Below are 20336 nucleotides of genomic sequence, written 5' to 3'. Positions count from 1 at the left end.
AGCCTGATTCTTCACACTTGCCTCCAAGGATCCTCCTCCTCCTCCTCCCAAATTGTTTAGTGTATGACTAGGTTCCACCCAGAGATATATAAGGGCTTCCCATCCATATTACCTTTCTATATATCATCATCCATGTTAGTTTTTCTTCATTGGGGTAAATAGGAAGAACCACAATGCTAGTCCAGAGGAGGGCAGAGTCATGACAGAAGGGGGTCTGAGTCGCTGATTGAGCGGGGCCTCTGCCCACCAACTTGGACTTTCTGTGAACATTGAGATTCTGGAGTTAGCTTACCTTGACCAAGTACAGAAGGCACAGAATTCACAAAGCAGTTCTCCCTTCAATAGAGAAAGGTCTCATTGGGAAAGTGACTGATTTCCTTGTGGTTCATCCCATATTACACCTAAGATACTCTTAAGTACTATTTATTTCTATAATTCATGCTGCCATATATATGAGATCAAACCCAAGGCCTCTTGCATGCATGCTAGGCTAGTACTCTGCCAGCCCACTTCACTGCTTTTGATGTTTGTCCTCATTCACTAATTTCCCTCCATTGAAATATCATTTTACCTTTATTTGCTAATAATAGTAGCTATACAAAAGCACTAAAGTTACATGCTATCAAATTTCAAATAGCTTATTGCTTTTAGAAACCACCCTCTCTTCAGCAAATCCTTCTAGCCCTTTGATAACTTAATTCACATCCTTTCCACATATTTATCCAGCAAGGCAGCTTCTTAATTCTGGCCTGGTCACCCACTTTTTCTCTGGAGCTTTGATATGACCAGATGCTCGAGGGAAAACATTCACAATATGCCTACAATCTATTTCAACACATAATTCTATCCAGTTGAATGTCAGGCATTTCTCAAGAATGCTGTTGGTTGATAGCATGTCACTCACTCAAACTAGGGTTTCGGTGGCCTTGCATTACATTTTTGCTCAAATTTCTACAGCAATCACAGATACCCTTTTCCATCAGTCTTGCCTCCTTAACAACAGTAACCATCCAGAATAGAATTTAATGTGATACGTTTAGAGAGCAAAAGAAGAGAAATATTCTGCTTTTGAAAGGGAATGTACCCTCAGGCAAAAAAAATCCTGTCTTAATATGAGATATGAATTGCCAGTTGTCATGCATGTGGCTTAAGATGGATTAGGATTCCATCACTGGCCACCACATAAATTCTTACACGTATAACCTCACATCTTCATTTGCAGCCGAAAATTAGAGAGAAAAAAACATTTCTATATATTAGATTCTGCCACATCTTATAGCCCTACTAGTTTCTTGAAACAACTTAGAGGAACGTTTTACGGAAACATTTGACAGACTTGAACCATATCCCTCAAAATAGTCTGTTTATTCTCATTTGATGCTGGTGTAGGTGAGCAGATCATTTATGGCCATATTATTCTAATACAGAGTCTGATTGTATTGCCTTATGAATGTGTTCTGATAAAACAAAAAAAAATCTTTAAGGTAGTATTTAATTACAAAATTTAAAAATCACATTTAGTGAAAATTCTAAAAGTTATTAAACCACATGTGGTGTTTTAGTGATATACTTTTCTTCCCATTGTAACTAGAAAAAAATAGATGATAGATAGATAGATTGATAGGATCAGTCTTATGTTTTATTCTCCCCAGTGACTTTGCATTTGTATTCATTAAAAAAAAAAAAAGGACCGTTCTGGCCCTGGCAGTGTACACCAGTGGTCAATGCAGAGGATGAGGGAAGAATATTGCAAGTTTGAAGCCAGCCTGGGCTACAACTTACCAGGCACCATGGGCTCATGGCTGTAATCCTAGCTACTCAAGGTGCTGAGATTTGAGAATTGCAGTTTAAAATTGGCCTGGGCAGGAAAATCCATGAGATTCTTATTTTCAATTAACCAGCAAAAAGCTAGAAGTGGAGGTGTGGCTCAAGTAGTAGAACACTAACCTTGAGTTCAGGAACAGCGCCCAGAACCTGAGCTCAAGCCCCAGGACCAGCATTAAAAATGGCAACAACAGCAACAACAATAACAACAAAAAAACACTTCTTGAAAAGATTATACTTAATTCCAATAAAGCTTTTTTTATTTTTTCAAAGTTGCAGTAATATAATTGCCATAAAATAAGTTTACAACTGCCAGGCACCGGTGGCTCACGCCTGTAATCCTAGCTACTCAAGAGGCTGAGATCTGAGGATCATGGTTCAAAGCCAGCCCAGGCAGGAAAGTCCATGAGACTCTTATCTCCAATAAACCAGCAGAAAACTGGAAGTGGTGCTGTGGCTCAAGTGATAGCACACTAGCCTTGAGCTGAAGAGCTGAGGGACAGCGCCCAGGCCCAGAGTTCAAGCTCTATGACCTACCAAAAAAAAAAAAATTACAACAATGAGAACTCCCATTGAAGACCTAACTAGTGCACTGCATTTGAAAAACCAGTGTTTAGCCATACTTAAGCTGAATGGTCAGTTCCATATAAATGGGGAATAATCTGCTCCCTGATTCTTATTCATTCTAAGAATGAATAAGACTGTATATAAGAGATGGTTTGAGTCTGGTGCCGTGGCTCACACCTGTAATTCTAGCTACTTACAAGGCTGAGATCTGAGGATCTTGGTTCAAAGCCAGCCCAGGCAGGAAAGTACATGAGACAACACCCAGGCCCAGAGTTCAAAGCCCTGCACTGACAGAGAGAGAGAGAGAGAGAGAGAGAGAGAGAGAGAGAGAGAGAGAGAGAGAGAGAGAGAGAGAGAGAGAGAGAGAGAGAGAGAGAGAAATGGTTTATGTGGTAGATTTTTTTAATGTAGGTACTACTTTAACCATTCATTCACTCATTCTCTGAGTCATTCAACCAACAATTATTGGTTGAAGACCTGCAGTTCTGTGTAAACAGAATTCAGAAGTGAACACCCAGTAGCCAAAATTGTTCCTCCATGGAAATTAGGTTCCAATGGAAGACCCAGGTAATAAATACATAAAATAGTTAAAGATATAATAAAATTTTAGAGATAATAAAATTGTACTGAAAATAATTCGTGTGTGGAGATGTGAGACCATCAGGCGGAAGTGGGCTGGTGTGACTTCTGCAGATGCTTAGGCACAGGGGGTGACAGCAGAGTGCTAAATGAAGCATGCGGGTAAGGCCTGTAATGACTTGGAGAAGGGCATCCAACCTCAAGGAAAAGCATAAGACTGCCCTTGAGCCAGGAATGAACTCCCAACCAAGAGGCTCTGTTCTGGGGATCCACTGGCTTCGGGAGCTTGCAGGTAGATGCACTCATATGGGCTTCAGAAATATAGGTAGTAGTCAGGGTTTATTCTAAGGGAAATGAGAAGTCCTAGAGGGTTTTGAGCATTGCAGTGATGGGCTTTCCGTTATGTTTTAAAAGGCTGGGCTGTAGGTAGGCAGTGACAAACACAGGGAAGAGAATTAAGAAGGTGTGGCCTGACTCTGAGTGATGGTGGATTGAGCTAGGATCATGGTAACAAGTATATTCTGGATGCATTTCACAGAACCAACAGAATGAATTCAGATGTGGGAACTGAGGAAGAAGTGAGGGTTTTGCCCACGCATCTATTTGAGTGGGGATACTACCTCCTGGAAAAGGAATAATTTGAGGATGAGAATCAAACTTCTGTTTTAGGCAGGATTGAAATATCAATTAGACACCTAAGGAGAAAGAGCTACCAGGAAGTCAGCTATATGAACTTTAGGGCAGAAGGCTAAAGCTGCAGACGGAAGTTTGGGGCCATTACCATCGAAAAGGAATTAAGCTATTGCGTCCAGAATCAGAAGGAAGTCGCAGCACAGGAGGTTGAGATGAGACAAAGAAAGGTGCTTTGTACTCATAAACTGACAAACTGAATTGAAACCCCTTTGTAAAACTACTTGAAGATAATTTAAAAATTATATTAGCAAGTTAAAAATAGAGACAAAGAAGACAGAGGTCCCTAGAAGCTAAGCAAAATCTAGCCTATAGACATTAGGAAAAATTGGAAGTTGTTCTATCCAGCCAACCCCAGCAGCTTTGGAGGCCAGCTCTGCCCCTTCTCAAGAGGGTGAATAAAGAGGGAAACCTATGATCTCAGATCCAGCACCCCTTGCTGGACCTCTGCTGCTATGCCAGTAGTACACTCAGTAATACAGTCTGTCACTGGCTGGAAAGATGTATACAATGTAGTCATCAATAATTCCCACTCCAGGTCTGGTGCCAGTGGTTAACACCTATAATCCTAGCTACACAAGAGGCTGAGATCTTAGGATCACAGTTCAAAGCCAGCCCTGGCAGGAAAGGCCATGAGACTCTTAACTCCAATTAACCACCTAAAAACTGGAAGTGACTCTGTGGCTCAATGTGGTAGAGCACTGGCCTTGAGCAAAATGCTCAGGGACTGACCCAGAACAGGAGCTCAAGCCCTATGATGGGTGTGGAGGGTGGGGAGTCCACTCTGGAGCCAGGCTATTTAGGTCCCAAGTTCCACCAGAACACGCCAGGGAGCTGAAAAACGGCATGCTTTTCACATCACCTGCCTCCTATCTGACAGAGGAGCATCACTCAGATCCCCTCAGCATCCTCTGCCTTCCTTCCTGTTCTGAGCCCACATTTCCAGCAGCCTTTCCCACAGTAAGGCACCTCCTTTTACTACATGAGAGCTTTAAACCTGTTCTCAGGGCTTCCCATGCTCCCCAAACTCCACTCGCCCTCCCAGCACCACTTGGGCTGAAGGGCTTTGTACAGTCCTCTCAGTCTGAGAGTCCTCTCACCTTGGAAACCAGCTTAATAAGTAAATTTAGGTGGATATTGGATTCAAGAGAGAGCAAAGGAAAGAAAATACATAAGACAAATTTTCATTAAATATCACTAGACTCTAGGCACTAACTTCTAAAATAATCAAATGCAGCAGAAATTATAGTCCGTAATTCACGGAAAATGAGCAGGAGGCTCAGAGAAGTAAAGTAACTCATATAAGAACACTCAGATGGTTTGCAATAGAGCTGGAATTGTAAACCAAACCTGATATACTCTATCTAGTCAGCTTTTTGTTTCTATTAACAAAATATGTGAAATAACCAGCTTGTTAAAAGAAAAGGTATGTTCTGGCTCGCAGTCGGAATTTTCAGGTTGTGATACTTTGTCCCTGCTGTTTGAAGCCTATGTTGAGGTAGCATATTGTGGCCAGGAAGCAAACGAGAAGTGGAAAGTTGGGATCTCCCAACTTCGGGCATGCCCCTAATAACCTGAAGATCTCTCAGAAGACCACACCTCCTAACCTCTCCACATTTCCCATAGCACTACCTTGGAAACTAAGTCTTTAAATCATGGGCCTCTGAAGGACATTCGAAATACAGTGTATAGCATTCTCCTCCTAGCCCCTCAAAGGCTCATGTCCATCGCACAGGGCAAACAGCATTTAATCTTAATTGATCCCAGCATTACTGAAAATCCAAGTCCAAAAACCCCCTCAAGTTTCAAGACAAAACTCTTGGCTGTGAACCCCTATAAAAGTCAAAACTAAAGTTCCATATTTCCAAGATACAATGGTGGAACTGACAAGGGTAATCTAGTCTAAAAGGAAGGAATGTAGAAATAGAAAGAAGGGATCAGCCCAATCAAAACCAAAACCCAAGTTCAAGGTGTGGTGTCCAGGGCACACTGTGGTTGGGAGGTGGTTTCTGAAGGGCTTGGGCACCTCTGCCCTTGCAGGTTGCAGCACACATGGCTACTGCCTGCGGCTAGCTTTGCTCACTGCTTACCGCATCCCTCAGCAGGCATTGCACATTGCTGGTACTTTTCTCTTTCAGAGGCTCGCTTGCAGCTTAGGCTCCACTCTCACAGCTGTACACATTGCCCTGTTACAGGATGCCAGGAGAGCCTCCAATCACGAAACATACCGCTCCCAGGCTTTCCTTTGCAATCCTAATGGACGCTTCCCACATCTCCCATTGTTTGCCTGATAAACCAGCAGCACATGGTGTCAAGGCTGGCCACTAGGAAAGCTGTTCTTGGACCCCCTTGAACCATAGCTGCGGTGGACTCTGAGTGTCCTGATGCCTGTACACGGGGAAATTAATACTGGGAAAATGAGTCCATAGATGGTCTTGGGCAAGCAAGGCACCTTGGGTTCTTTTACTGAAATACATTTGAATTTCTGTTGCTCCAAAAGGTAGGATGGCTTGCAAATTCTTGACATATGTTTGCAATTGATCCAGTACAAAGCACTTACCTTTTCCTTTAGCAGTAGCATCTGCACTTTCATTAGTCCCACCTTTATATGTGCTCCTTTTTGACCAAGCAGCAAAAAATTTCATATCTTTCTACTCTAGTGTCTTTGCTCTTGATCCTCACTATAAAATAGTTAGTAGAAACCATGCTTAGCCTACAGCTTGAGTGCTTTTCTGCCTTGATAAACTACTCTGTCATCTTTAAGCTTGATCTCCCCCACAAAGGCTCAGGGCCTAGACCAAATACATACAAATTTTCTGAAACAAATAGCTAAGATAGCCTCTTGTCTAATTCTCAATAGAATTTTCATTTTCACATGAATCCCAGTCAACACTACCTTTCCTGTCTACCTTTCTATTAGCATTCTGGTCTCCTGAGCCCACATCAGAATCACCCAATAGCCTTTCTTTAGCTTGCTTTCCCAAACTTCTCCACTCCTTCAATAAGCCACTTTCAAAAGCTGTAGTTAGAACAATAGCGCTACACTTTCTTTTTTTTTTTTTTTAGCAACACAGTGTTTATTAGTGAAAACTTAGAAACCTAAAAATTCCTCAGCAGTTTAATGAAATTTGGCACTCATGAAACAACCATGTAGCCATTTAAAAAGATGTGGAAATACATATGTCACAGCAATGAGTCAAGATACTGTTGAGTGAAAAAGTTACAAAACAGCTTATACAATTGATCCCATTAAAAAAAAACTATAAATACACAGAAAGTCTAGAAGGCTTTCTATCGAAATAGCAGTGCTTGTCCCTGGATGATGGTTGTAGCTGATTTTATCTTTAGCTAGGACTCATAAAAAAATCTAAACAAAACTGACACTTTGAAACAAAAAAGTCTCAAGTAGGAACAACAGCTGAATGTAGCATCCTGAAGCACATGAACATACACACAGTTGTCTGCTGCTTCAGTTGTTAGTCAAGGTGTTCCTCAGCTAAAAGGCACTGTACAGAGTGAAAATATAGGTGGTAGTCTTTTTCCCTATTATTTTTTTTTAATTCAGCACTGGGGCTTTGAACTTAGTGCCTTTTGCTTGCTTGCCTTGTTTACTTACCATATCCCCAGCCCTGTTTTTGCTGGGTATTTTAGATGGAATCTCTCGGATGTTCCCAAGTAGGCTAGCAGTGAGCCTCTGGATCTCAGACTCCCAAGCATATAGGATTCCAGGCACTGGCCCAACTTCACTTCTTGGGACCAGTTTTCCATGTTCATTTTCTGCTCCTACAACAAAATACCTGAGATAATTTACTTACAAAGGGAAAGGGCACACAGTTTTGGAGGCTTCAGTTCATGATCAACTGGACCTGTGGAGAGGCGGCATTTTTTAAATAAGTTTTTTATTGTGAAAATACTGTACAGAGGGGTTACAATCACATGAGCAAGGTAATGAGTACATTTCTTATCAAGCGTTGTTGTCTCCTCCTTTGTTTTTCCCCTACCATACCTTCCCTCCCATCTCCACAACTACATTTCCCCCTCCCCCACCTCCACCCCTGCAGGCAGCATATCTTTTAAGGAGCCTATGGTAGAGAAAAACTGTTCCCCTCATGGCCAGGAAGCAAAACATGAGAAAAGAGCAAAGGGCTCTGGTCCCACAGTCTTCCTTGCGGATGCATCCTCCACAATGACCTAAAGGCCTCCCACAAGAACCCACTTCTCAAAGTTTCCATCTCCTCCCAATAATGCCACCCTCGCAACCAAGCCTTTAACATGAGGGCTTTGGGGGAACACTTACAATCCAAACTGTAGCAGATTCCAATATTGACTCTTTTCTCTTCCTTGTGTGAATGGCAGGGAATGTGTTAATTTTCTTGTGCTGCCTTAACAAGTTATTTGAAACAATATAGATGTATTAGGTTAGAGTTCCACAGCTGAGAAGTCAAACTGGTATCTCAGTTGGAAAAATAAGGGGTCCATAGATCTTTCTGGAGTCCCAAGGGGAAAATCCATTTCCTTCTCCTTTTAAGTTTCTAGAGGCCACCCATATTCCTGGACTCATAGTTCCCCTCCTTGATTCAAAACCACCAATGTTGTGCATCCATTCTGCTCAGACTAAAGCCAGAAAAGATTCTCTGCCTTTAAGGATTTGTGTGATTATAGAGTGGCCCCACCTGGATAATGGGGCTGATCTTCCCCTCTCAGGGTTCATATGAAAATCCCTGTTGTTGGCCAAGGTGACACTCAGATTATGAGGATGAGGATGTGGTCATCTCTGGGGGCCACTGTTCTCCCTACCACAGAGAGTGATGCTGCTGTCACACACGCTCGTCTTACACAGGGTGTGAGGATCCAAACACCCTGTGTGGTAAAGGCCCATTACAAAGGGGACTTGGTGTCCAATCAAAAAACATCTAAAATAGAAGGGCGAACAGATGCAGTCATGGTATTCAATATATACTGCATAAAAAAATGGACTATGCAATTTGTGGGCAGAGATGGGAGGGGGAACTAGGGGAAGTGAAGGACGAGGTGGCATTGTATAAAAGAATTGTACTCATTACCTGACTTATGGATGGTAACCCCTCTGTACAACACCTGAATAATAACAATGAAAATTATATTAAAAATAACTTGAAACAGTTTTTAACAGTTTCATTATTTCCAAGGCAATAATGAAAAAACAGAAAGCACATGTAATTGAAGCGTGTTCTAAGCACACTGAAAACATTTCTCAGCACAGATAATCCTGCTTCAACTCAGCTCTGGTTGTTGTCCAGGCTGGCTGAGGCATGGATCACCTACTCTAATAGCCTGCCCACATAAGCAGAAGTGGCAGCTAAATCTGTAGCTTTAATGCTCAATTTTTGTATAAAGTCTCCAGAATCTAAAGTCAAATCACCTGTATCCAGGAGACTATTGAAAATTTGCATGTGTTAGCGACCATTTACGCTTATTATTATTATTATTATTGTTGTTATTATTATTATATTTTAAACAACTGGTAACCTTCACTCCAGCAGGCAGGCATTCCTTTATTTGAAGGGCAAGCCATTATATAAGTGCCAATTTTACGGAAATGACCAGAACTAACAGGATTGTTGAAGCCTGAATGAAAAGAGCAGACTATGAGGAAATTGTCAGTAGCCCGTCAGTGAATGGGTTAATGAAAGCTCACTGCAATCCTGTTTTCATATCATTGATTCATCTAAAATGGAATAGACTGAGTAGCTTAACATAATGTGGTAAGTTTAGAAATAAAACTCTCTTTTAGTTTCTCTAGTTTTATATAAAGACAGACATAACATTCGATGCTAGCCCTTACAAAGCAAGGAAGAAATAAGAAACATTGAAATTCTCCCTCTTTGGGCAATCAGCCTTCAAGCTTCCTGGAGACCTTTCTGGTTTTCAAGTGTTTAAATGATTTGATACAGAGTTAGCCGCAAAGATTCTTGGGATGAGAAGTTAGGAGAACCCTTTGCTGCACTGGAAACCTATCATTTCCTAGGACAGGAGCTGATTAAATGAACTGCACACATGATCACTGTGTTCCAGGAATTGTTCAATCAACATGAGCAAGCACTTCAGGGGGAAAAGACAAAGCCAAACAAACCCTGAACACTTACTTAAATAAAAAAAAAAAAGTGAAGGCCACATCCAGACAAGTATGGTTACCACTGACTGAATAGCCTGTTTCTGGGAATCAGGAAGAGAAGCTGGTGGGAAAAGGGTGACATAGACTCAGAGTTGTTACTAGGACTCATTGGGCATCTTGCTCAAAGCCTTCACAAAGAACTGCCAGTCATAAGATGGCTTAAAATTCATATTTTGTTAATGAAGACTGTTGTGGTCTCAAAGAGTGACCTAGTGCTGCTTTGTTGTCATTACAAACTAATCCTTGGAGAAGGAAGCAGGAAGAACAGGCGAATTGCTAATTGACAGAGTCAGAGATAGCAGCAATGACTGGGAAGATACACTGCCACCACACACACACACACACACACACACACACACACACACACACACACACACACACACACACACACACACACACACACTCATTCAAGTGAACCAAGACCAACAAGTAGGCATGGAAAGTATCTCACCGGCATCATGTTTCGGCATTGCTATAACTACACACAAAACAAGCAACACATGAATTGGTGGCGACATCTGTTGTACAACCTGTGTGGCTTTACTCACAAAACAGTTGTAAAAGCTTTTGGGGACAAAAATATTTCTATGTATCTATGCAGATGCTTTCCTGAAAAGGAAACACATCCATGGGGTTGGGAGGCTGGGGGAATGAATTTAGAGTGGAAATGACAGTAATAAAAACTTTAAAATGTACTTTAAAATGTACACTTTTTCTCCCTTTCAGTTAAGCCAAATTTATCATTTTGGATGTGCCTTCATTTTTTTTTAAGTCCCACAGTACAGGTTCATTGTCCTAAAGTGAAAGTTTAAGATTGCAGTGGGCAGGCTGTGGTAACCGACAAATGTGTGTTTGTTTTGACTTGCTAGGAAAACATGTTTAGACCTTGGAAATGAAATCATTGAGTTGTCTATTTGATTATGGCCAAAGACTTATGGAGGGTCTGGGCACTTATGTTAGTATATCTTTGAAATTCTCAAATCCACAGTGAGTGGGAAGTCACCCAACTTGCATTTAGTTAGCAAGATGTTCCTCATTAAGAAACCCAGATTTGCTTCTTCCCACGACTCCCCAAGATTCATTTCCATTTATCACACAGCAAATCGTCCATGCTGGAGGGGTAAAGTGCAGACAGTGGGAACTGAACATCTTGTTATCTATTTACCCTCTCAGTAAATAGAAAACTTGAACTTGCTTCTTAATCAGGCTTTGAGTATATCTTCCCAAGTGAGAGCTAGTTAATTTTTTCCCTCATTCCAGAGCATCTTTATAACAGCTTGTAGAATATTTATAATATGCTTGGTATTTTTAAAGTAGCTGGCTTCTAGAAAGTTCACAATTTATTCAGTCCCAGTAGCTTCAACATGAAGATTTTGTTGATTTTGCTATCTTCTAGACAATTTGGAAACATGTAGTAAAGCATCCTTGTGGACCATTTAATGTTCTTATTTGTTCATAGAGTCACTGCATTATCCAGTGTTCTTTCAGATAATCAATCTGATAGCAAAGGTTCATTCTGCTTGTTGACCTCAGTGTGTAATTGAGTCTTGCTAAATGCAGTGTTGCTTTTTCAGGCATTGTACGTAATCTTATTGTGTTGGATATTTTGCTATAGAAAGAGAAGCCAATCTATCTCCTTCCATGGAATTCTTTAATCAGTATAAACGTCGGTTCTTGGAAAAGAGTGGGTGATGAATTGAGGGTCACTGTGGGAAGAGAGCCCTGAGCCCATGGAGGAACTCATGGCAAGCACAGAAAGAAACAGCTTTGAGAGTGCTCTGTTAGTATAATTGGAGTTCCGGGACAAAGGCCCAACTCAGGGGTTCAACATGTGAGGTCCAGCCACTTACCCCAACGCACCCAAGAAAGAGATTGAGTAGCAGTGAGGGATGGAAAGAGATGGTTTACTATTTGGCATGGACAGCCTATGGAAAGAGACAATGTCAACACTTCAACCCATCTTTATGATGCAAGATGTGAGCAGTAGGTTTAAACAGAAGATGAACTGGTGTAGAAGAGAGGTGCGCATAATTAAACAGAGCCAGGCAAAGTGTGGTCTGATTGATCATTATCTCTAGGGATTCAGAGAAGTTAGCACTCATCACTCAAGGGAAGCAATCAGATTCCCATGAGATGATTACTCCTGCTCCAAGATACAACCTTAGGATTACAGGCATTGTCCTTACTTGGGGGGTGATCTGTCTCCTGAAGTTCTGGGGCTCTTTTTTACTGAAGCAAGTTCTGGGTCCTCCTCATAAAGATGTTATAATCAGCCCTCTCTTTCCCGCACCCATGGTACTTGCAGGGGAAAGAGATTCAGAGTGAAAGATGCAGATGTAAAAATGGTTTCAGTTAATTCATGGATCCAGATAAGGAGTCAGTGCTTTTTAGCAAAAGCTGTTTCTGTGTACCTATTACATTATGGACTATAAGAAGACGCACCTAGTCAGCAGCTCCTTACTAAAGGCCTCTGCCTTCCTAGGCAGCCCGTGGCTGTCTGTCCATCAGAGGACTGTCAAACCCTTTGCTCATGTGTTCCCCTGTAGCTAATTCACCTCTGCAGGCCCAGGCCTCTTCTCACTGCCGTGTCCTGCATCCCACAGCCTGGCAAAACCCCAGCTCCTTTCTTTCCCTCCTGCTGGCAAACACAGGAAAGTAGGAAATGAAAGTCTTTAGAATAAAAAAATGTAAAGAGAACAATATTCATTACCCTAAGGATGTTAAGAAATGGAGAATCAAGTCAACTCATCTGTGGTCAGTCAGTAACTCCAACTGACAAAATAATGACTGTAATCATTTGGTGTTAACCAAAATTGCAAGTGTTACAGAAGTGCTGAGTGAAGCCATGGAGGCCAACCCGGGCCCTGAGAAGGGGCTGTGTGACCCTACAAGATAATAATAAATGTCTTGTCTGGAAAGTGGTGGGAATTCAAGTAATTCTTGTGGAAGTGCTGAATAGGGTGAGCATGGAAGGAGCCCAGGGGTGATTTTGGATTATCTGTATCATAAGAAGCCACACTGATTAGGGCTGGGCTGAAAGTGATCATGTGTGAGGAGAATAAAGTAGTAAGACCAACAGTGTAGTTCAAGTTCAGATCTTTGCCACTTTCTAGCTGTGTGATCTTAAGTAGGTTATGGCATGCTCTGGGCCTCTGTGACAACAGCTGAGGCCATGCAGGTAAAGGGCCGAGTCCCATGACTGTGGCAGAATGATGTGCATCAAATGGTAGCTCTTATTGTTTACAGAGGTGAATTAGAACGAAGTCCTTTCATAGTTGTAAGCTATTGTCTTCAGGATTATCACTACAATGTGGGTTGAGTGACCTCATCAGATAGATAAAGGCATGTTACTTGGAACATGTAAGCATACCTTTGGAGGGAAGCAGTCACGCAAGTATTCCAAAAGTCCGTTCAAGGCATGGAGAGAGAGAGACAGACAGACAGACAGACAGAGACAGACAGACAGAGACAAAGAGACAGAGACAGACAGAGACAGAGACAGAGACAGAGAGAAAGAGACAGAGAGAGAGAGAGAGAGAGAGAGAGAGAGAGAGAGAGAGAGAGAGAGAGAGAGCGCACACTGCCATTCCTGCCTGCAGGACATTCTTTGGCTAATGATAGTCATTTAGACAGTATACCAAGGATCTGAATGACATGATGATAAAATCATCCAGGAGGTTTTGCAAGAGCTAAAACCCTGGACCTCCTCCCTAAGAGCTGGCCTTCCGCTCTTCTGTGCATCCTTTCCTGTGGAAGAGAGCAGGCTCAGCGCTCAGAGATGCAGGTCTTTTAATTACTGGTATTCAGACCACACTAGAAACCAAGGGTTCCCACCACAGTGAATAGAAATGGCCTACAATGAGCTGATGTTATTTTTTTAAGTTTTTAAATGTTGGAACTGGGGCTGTAGCACTGGGCTAGCATGCCTGAGGCTCTGGATTTGAGTCCTAGTGCTGCCAAAAAAAAAAAAAGTATAAAATTTTGGCTAGGGTTGTGTGTTGAACTTGGTGGGAATAAAGCTGAACCAAGAAGTCCTGGAGTTTTCAATCGCATCATTCAGCAGAGGCACACGGACTATTTAAATTTCCTGGCACCCAATGGATGTTCAGTAGACCATTTGTGAAGAAATTACCCTGAAAGTGGCATTTGTTCCAATAATGGATCACAGCTTCACGGATCAGAAGAAAATAGCTGATCACTTGCTTTAAAACCGTTGAATCTCCAAAGTATTGTGAGTTCATTAGCCCATGTCATAAAGTTGGAGATATTTAGGAAGAAGGTCAGCATGGATTGGTTTGGGGGCCTAAACCAAGTGAATATACCTGGCATTTTGCACCCCATATCCACAGGGGAGGTGGGGTGCTGGGCCTAGTCCAATGGAACAAGACCACATGAGGGTGCACATCCACAGGACTGCTCTTAACACAGTCAACCTGAGCACTCAGGACCCAACCAGATCTAAATGAGAGGGGTGGAGACGGTTATTCAATTCAGGGTCTTTATGGGGGTAAATTTCATTTCTTTTGACTTTTTATTGTGATAAAGATGATGTACCAAGGGGTTACAGTTACATAAGTCAGATAATGAGTGCCTTTCTTTTTTGACTATATCACCTCCTCCCTAGCTCTCTTCCAGTTTTTCAAAACTTCACTATAGCAAAGTCTAATGAATAAGATTAATGTGCAGAATGAACAAATTAAAAAAAAAATGACAACCCTGGTTTGCTTATCTGACCTACAAGTGGTTTGGAAAGGTAAATTCCAGAAGCACAAAAGAAACTCCCCTCCTCCCACTGATGGTGGTAGGGACATAGCCTCTCCCAGGGAAAGCCAAGATCATGATCTAAAAAAAAAAAAAAAAATGAGTGCCATGTGCCAGGTACAGTGGCTCAAGCCTGGAATCCTAGCTACTTGGGAGGCAGAGATCTTGAGGAGTGCAGCTCCAGACCATCCGAAAAACTCAACCAATATTTGGCATCTGTTATCCCAGCAACAAAAGGAATCACAAACAGGAGTGTCAGTGCAGTCTGACCCAGGAAGAAGTGAGCCTTTATCTTGAAAATAACCAATGCAAAAAAAAAAAAAAAAAAAGGCTGGCAGAGTGATTCATGTAGCAGAGTGTGTGCTTAGCATGCGTGAAGCCTTTAATTCAGACCTCAATACCCCCCCACACACACACAAATTAGCATCATCTTTGGCTGAGAAATTAATTTCTAAGGATTTATCATACAGGAATACCTCAATAATTTCATTAGCAGATTGCTTGATATAGGGCTAATAACACTTTAAAACAAACTGGCTTAAGTGTCCAGCAGTATGGACTAGCTGAATACAGAAGGGCATGTAAAGCCCAGGGCACTGTACTGCTATAAAAATGATGCTCCTGAAATGTTTGAGGAAGGAAGGAAGAAGGGAAGGAGGGGAAGAGGGAGGGAGGGAGGGAGGAAAGAGAAGAATCTTAAATGCAGGTTGTAAGTGAAAGGCTGTATAGTGTATCCTTCCAACTATATGACATTCTGGAAAAGATGAAACTATTACAGCAGCAAAAGGGCCACTGTCTACCAGGTATTTGGTGGGAATGTGGAAGAGATGAACAGAGCTCAAGAATTTTTATTGCCTTGATTTTTTATTATTGTTGTTGTTGTTGCTATTAATATTGGTTCTGGAGTTTGAACTCAGGGCCTTGAATTTGTAAGACAGACCATCACACAAGCCGTGGCTTTAGTTATTTTTTAGTTATTTTTTTCAGATAGGGTCTTGTTCTTCTGTCAAGAGCTGGCCACAGACTTTGATCTTTCTACCACCATGCGCCACCATATCCAGCCAGATCACTTCATTTTTAAAGCAGCAAAACTACTCTACATAGTACTGTAATATAGGAGTCTACATATCATTGTGTATTTATTACCTCTATAGACTATAAAACAGAAACAAGAATCTGAATGTGGATTTTAATATACCAGTATTTGCTAATCAGTTTCAACAAATATACTATATGCAAGCTATAATAGTAATAGGAGTGACTTTGTTTAGTCTCCATAGTATGTTACCTGCTAATTTCCTTATAAACCTAAAACTGCAAAACTAATGCAATGAAACAATAATAAAGCTTATTAAGTGAAATGCAACCCCTCAAATATGTTCTGCATAAAGTATAAGAAATCATACACCTCCTCAGCTACTCCAAAGGGGGTCCCTGGAAGATAAAAGTTGGGGAAACTGCAAGAACACTTTTTTTTTTTTAAGGCAGCTGAGAAGAGCCAGATGCCCACAGTGTGAACCAGCAGGACTACCAGATTCAGACACCCCTGACTGCTGACACCTAGCTCAGACTCAACAAAGCCCTTCTAATGGGGTTCAGGAGGTGGGGCAGTGGATGGGGAAAAAGGAACCAAATTCTTATTCAAAGAAATAACAATTTGGACCAAGCACAAGAGTGTCAACAAGCTATGTAGATCTTATCGGCCGTGCATTTTTTGGTGCCTCCCAGCTACCCAGCCAGGCTCCACCAGCCTGTCAACACCCCTGCATCCCACGCCTCCTGGCCTATCAACACCTTGGGAGGCTCTGCCACGGCCAGGCCTGTCTCCTCAGGGCCTCAAGGACCCTGGATTCTCTTTCCTTCTCTTAGGATGCCATCAGACCTAGCACTTACTATGCATGCCTACCTCCTGCCCATTTTTCCACTAATATTTTGGGTCTTGCCTGGGGCTCACTGTCCATAAAACTGAACAATACCTTTATGCTAACTGTGGAAAGTACTCAGGTGGAAACATTGGATGTGCTTGCATCTGAAGAAAGAGAATGTATAGCTTCAGCCATGTGAGGAAAAATTATACAAAGTCGCTGACAAAGTATTTTCAGTTATACAAAGCGCCTCTCTGTGTTGTAGGTGAAACATGATTTTTCAAAAGTATGACTAAAGGGAAGGTGTAATAAAACCATTGGAGATTCTTTTCCCAACCCCCTCCCCACAAAATGATGCCTCTTTATGTTTTGCTAACAGATGCAAAAAGCATTGGTTCAAACTAATGAAACGGATAGTCTTCCTATTTCAGCTTTCTTTAATAATCACCAGTTCATTATAAAGACAGCAAATGACTCTGTTTTCTTTCCTTTTTAGGCAGCTTTAAGTGCCTTGAAGCAGTTTTCTGAACAAGGACTGGATCCAGTTGATGGAGCAGTGAATATTGAGAAAGGTTCTCTTGAAAAGTGAGTAAATCTTTTATTAGTACCTTTCAATTTATAATTTTGTTAACTGTTGAAAAAATGAGACAGAGGGCTGACATGTAGCTCAGTGGCAAAGCACTTGCCTAGCAAGGGCAACGTCCTGGGTTTGATCCCAGTACCAAAAAAGAAAAGACAAAAAAATACAGTTATAAAAAAATGAGACAGATAATTATTTCTTTCACCTGTTTTTTAGTTTTGTAATCAGATTTAGATTTTATTTATATAATTTTAAAAATACTCTTTAAAAATGCCAGCGGCTCATGCCTGTAATCCTAGCAACTCAGGAGGCTGAGATCTGAGGATCGCCATTCAAAGCCAGTCTGGGCAGGAAAGTCCAAGAGACTCTTATCTCCAATAAACCATCAGAAAACTGGAAGTGGCGCTGTGGCTCAAGTGGTAGAGCACTCTCCTTGAGCTGAAAAGCTGAGGGACAGCGCCTAGGCCCAGAGTTCAAGCCCCATGACTGACAAAACAAAAACAAACAAACACAGATATTCTGCTCCTATAGTTAAATGAGCAGAAAAAAACCAAATTAACAGTATGGGAAGGGATGGGAAGGGGAAACAACGAGGAGGCAACAATGCTTGATAAGAAATGTACTTGTTATCTTGCCCATGTAATTGTAACTCCTCTGTACGGTATTCTCACAATAAAAAAAAATACAAAAAAAATTAACAAACCACCTAGACAACAAAACAGTAAAACAAAGCATAACCCAATTAACAAAAGGATTTCAATTCAACATGTCAGTTTGAGCACAATATGCATCTTTACCCATTCACCCCTTCCATCATTCTCTTCACTTCTCCCAAACCCGTCCATCCCCTCAAGTTACCTGTCCCCATTTTCACATATGTGCATTGAATATCGTGACTGTTTTCGCCCACACTTCTGCTCTCCCTTTGTCTGTTCTCCTCCCCTTGACCTTCACCTTTTGGTAACACAGAGGCATAGATAATTATAAGGCAATCATAACCAAATCTCACAAAATTATTAAATGTAGATAAGTGAGGAACAATAACTATGGTCCTACTCATCTCCATCACCTATGGATTGGTTATTTTAATGACTTTGCTGGAAATATTTATGAGTTTTATTGACTTGCAGATTTGCAAAGCATACAAAAGATTGCTTATTTTCACTTTGGTCTGTTGAGCATTCTCTGGTCAACCCATGTCTGAGGTTAAAAAAAAAATGTCATCTATGTTCCTTCTAAGTTATGGGAACAACTGAGAGAAAAGGAAGCGATGGAGATGGGAGAGGGGGTGCCCCTCGTGCCCCCCGTTTGTATTTGGCTTTTCACATTGCTGTGTGTGTGAAACACAAGCTCAGATTGCCACAGAAGTGGGCTTCCCAAAGGCTGCAAAGGCAAAAACACAACCATCACAATCATTTATCACATCTAGCCCAGAGAGGTTTTTTTGAGATTTGAACATAAGGTCCTATCTAAGAGACTAAATTTTGTCCACATACCCAATTTATATACTAAAGAAATGGAAAGCATATTATATTTACATAGTAGAATCCAAGTGTTTTCAAAGCAGTAATAATAGCAGTGGGATCTCAGAACACACAGAGAAGATAACATTTTTAGAATTAAAAAAAAAAAACAGGAAGAGTCAGACATACTATTCCTATAGTTACACGAGCAGATAAAACAAATTAACAAACCCTCTAGAACACAAAACAAAACAAATAGTAACCCAGCATTTGGTCATTAATATTTTAAAGGTAAGAACGTGAGAAGAACACATTTGGTAAACAGACATGGCATTTTAAGTTGTCTATGGATTGGCAACCATTTATAAGCTAATTTAATCAAAACCATTTCCACATGATCTCATCAGCCGACTATCTGAACATAAATATTGTTGTTTCACTTTAAAATGTCATTTTTGTGGTGACCTTTGAATCCGGTGTGCCATCTGCTAATAAACATGTCTGAAGATGTACAACCCCAGACCTCAGCTCTTGTTAATGTATTAATCTTTCAGACAAGCCAAGCATCTGAGAGAGAAAGCGGATGATAACCAGGCGAACTCGGGCTCCACTGCCCAAGACTGCAAGAAATCAAAGCCGGCCATCTAGCAGCTCCCAGAACCCACGCTGCCACCACATCCTTATAAACCTGTCAGCACGCATGGGGGTGTCTGTGTTCAAGGAAATGAGTGACTATTACCATTATTCGAGTCTCATGTGAAGACAACACTATTCTAACACAAGAGATAATATACATGGTACTGTTTATTCAACTGGGGGAAAATAAAACTTAGAGCATTTCCTTTGGAACTTGAGATCAGATCATAACTCATTTGCCCAGAGGCAGCAGAAATCTGATCCTGCTACTGGAGCTTACAATAACAATTAATGAAAAGTGTTAGAAACAGAGCTAAAGCTTGAAAAAAATGATTAATCAAGAAGTTGGGTTTGGTTCTGTTGTTATGATTGTTTTGTCGTGGCGCTTGTGTTCGGTTATATTCTCTCTTATTTGAGATAATGCTTGACGATTCCAAAATTAACCAATGATGTGCTGTGGAATGTGATGGTTGCTGTGTTCCTATAGAGTCGCACCATTCTCCTTTTATGCAGGTATTTGTAATTGTCGTATAGCCACATCAACTACTATAAGGTGCACTACTCAGAGATGTATGCAAACAAATATGAATCAGGTCAGATATCTGATTTTAAAAAATGAATACTAGGATTTAAAAAAAATACTCCAGGATTAAAAGAGAAAGAAAAAGAAAACCAAGCTGTTGTGGGTTTTGAATTCCATGATGCCATTACCCTCTGGAGGGGGGAGGGGCGTCTTGCCCCTGTGCACCCTTTTCTGGATTCCACTCTCTGTCCCCACCCCCATCTGTGTGTTGTGGCCACTTACTGCTTGAATCGAGTGTCTTTGTTAACTGCCTCTGGGATTGGGACAGTGAGTAGGGTCGAGACAAATACTGTACATGTCGGGGAAGGGAAATCCTACTGGAGAAGTTTTCAGCCAGCCACGCTCTGGACCAGCATGTTGGAATCCAGTGTGGAGAAAATGCAGTAAAAGAAGAAAAACTCAATTGGTTGCTGTGTGTGAAGTGTTGTTCTTGCTTTTTCCATCGTTCACTCTCCTCTCCTAAGTATCACCTCAGTGAAACCCATCTGGAAGGCCCCACCTGGCCTTGTCACCCTGCTCTCATCCTGCCTGATGGTTGTATCTGTGAAACTGCAGAGCCGCCTCCTGGGTGACTTGGGGCTGACGGGGACTGGGCAGCTAACGTCATCTCATTGTTCAGGCTTTCTCTGTATGG

General features: G+C 41.4%; 1 protein-coding gene across 6 annotated transcripts in view; it reads left to right on the top strand.

The window, feature by feature from the left end:
- Stau2 (staufen double-stranded RNA binding protein 2) overlaps window positions 1–20107 on the top strand; it is a 289111-nt gene extending 269004 nt beyond the window's left edge. For 4 of the 6 annotated variants that reach the window (XM_069990936.1, XM_069990937.1, XM_069990938.1 and 1 more), the window contains 2 exons: window positions 16937–17025; window positions 19038–20105. In XM_069990936.1, the coding sequence (XP_069847037.1) occupies window positions 16937–17025; window positions 19038–19131 (183 nt within the window). In that variant the 3' untranslated portion in view covers window positions 19132–20105. Of the gene's footprint in view, window positions 1–16936; window positions 17026–19037 lie in introns of all 6 variants that reach the window. The other 2 variants (XM_069990935.1, XM_069990940.1) reach the window with 2 other exon arrangements.
- Window positions 20108–20336: the final 229 nt, after the last annotated feature.

Source organism: Dipodomys merriami, unplaced genomic scaffold, assembly GCF_024711535.1.
Source record: "Dipodomys merriami isolate MVZ:Mamm:240054 unplaced genomic scaffold, mDipMer1.0.p SCAF_4, whole genome shotgun sequence".
NCBI lineage: Eukaryota > Metazoa > Chordata > Mammalia > Rodentia > Heteromyidae > Dipodomys > Dipodomys merriami.
This window is presented reverse-complemented; position numbering and strand designations above follow the sequence as displayed.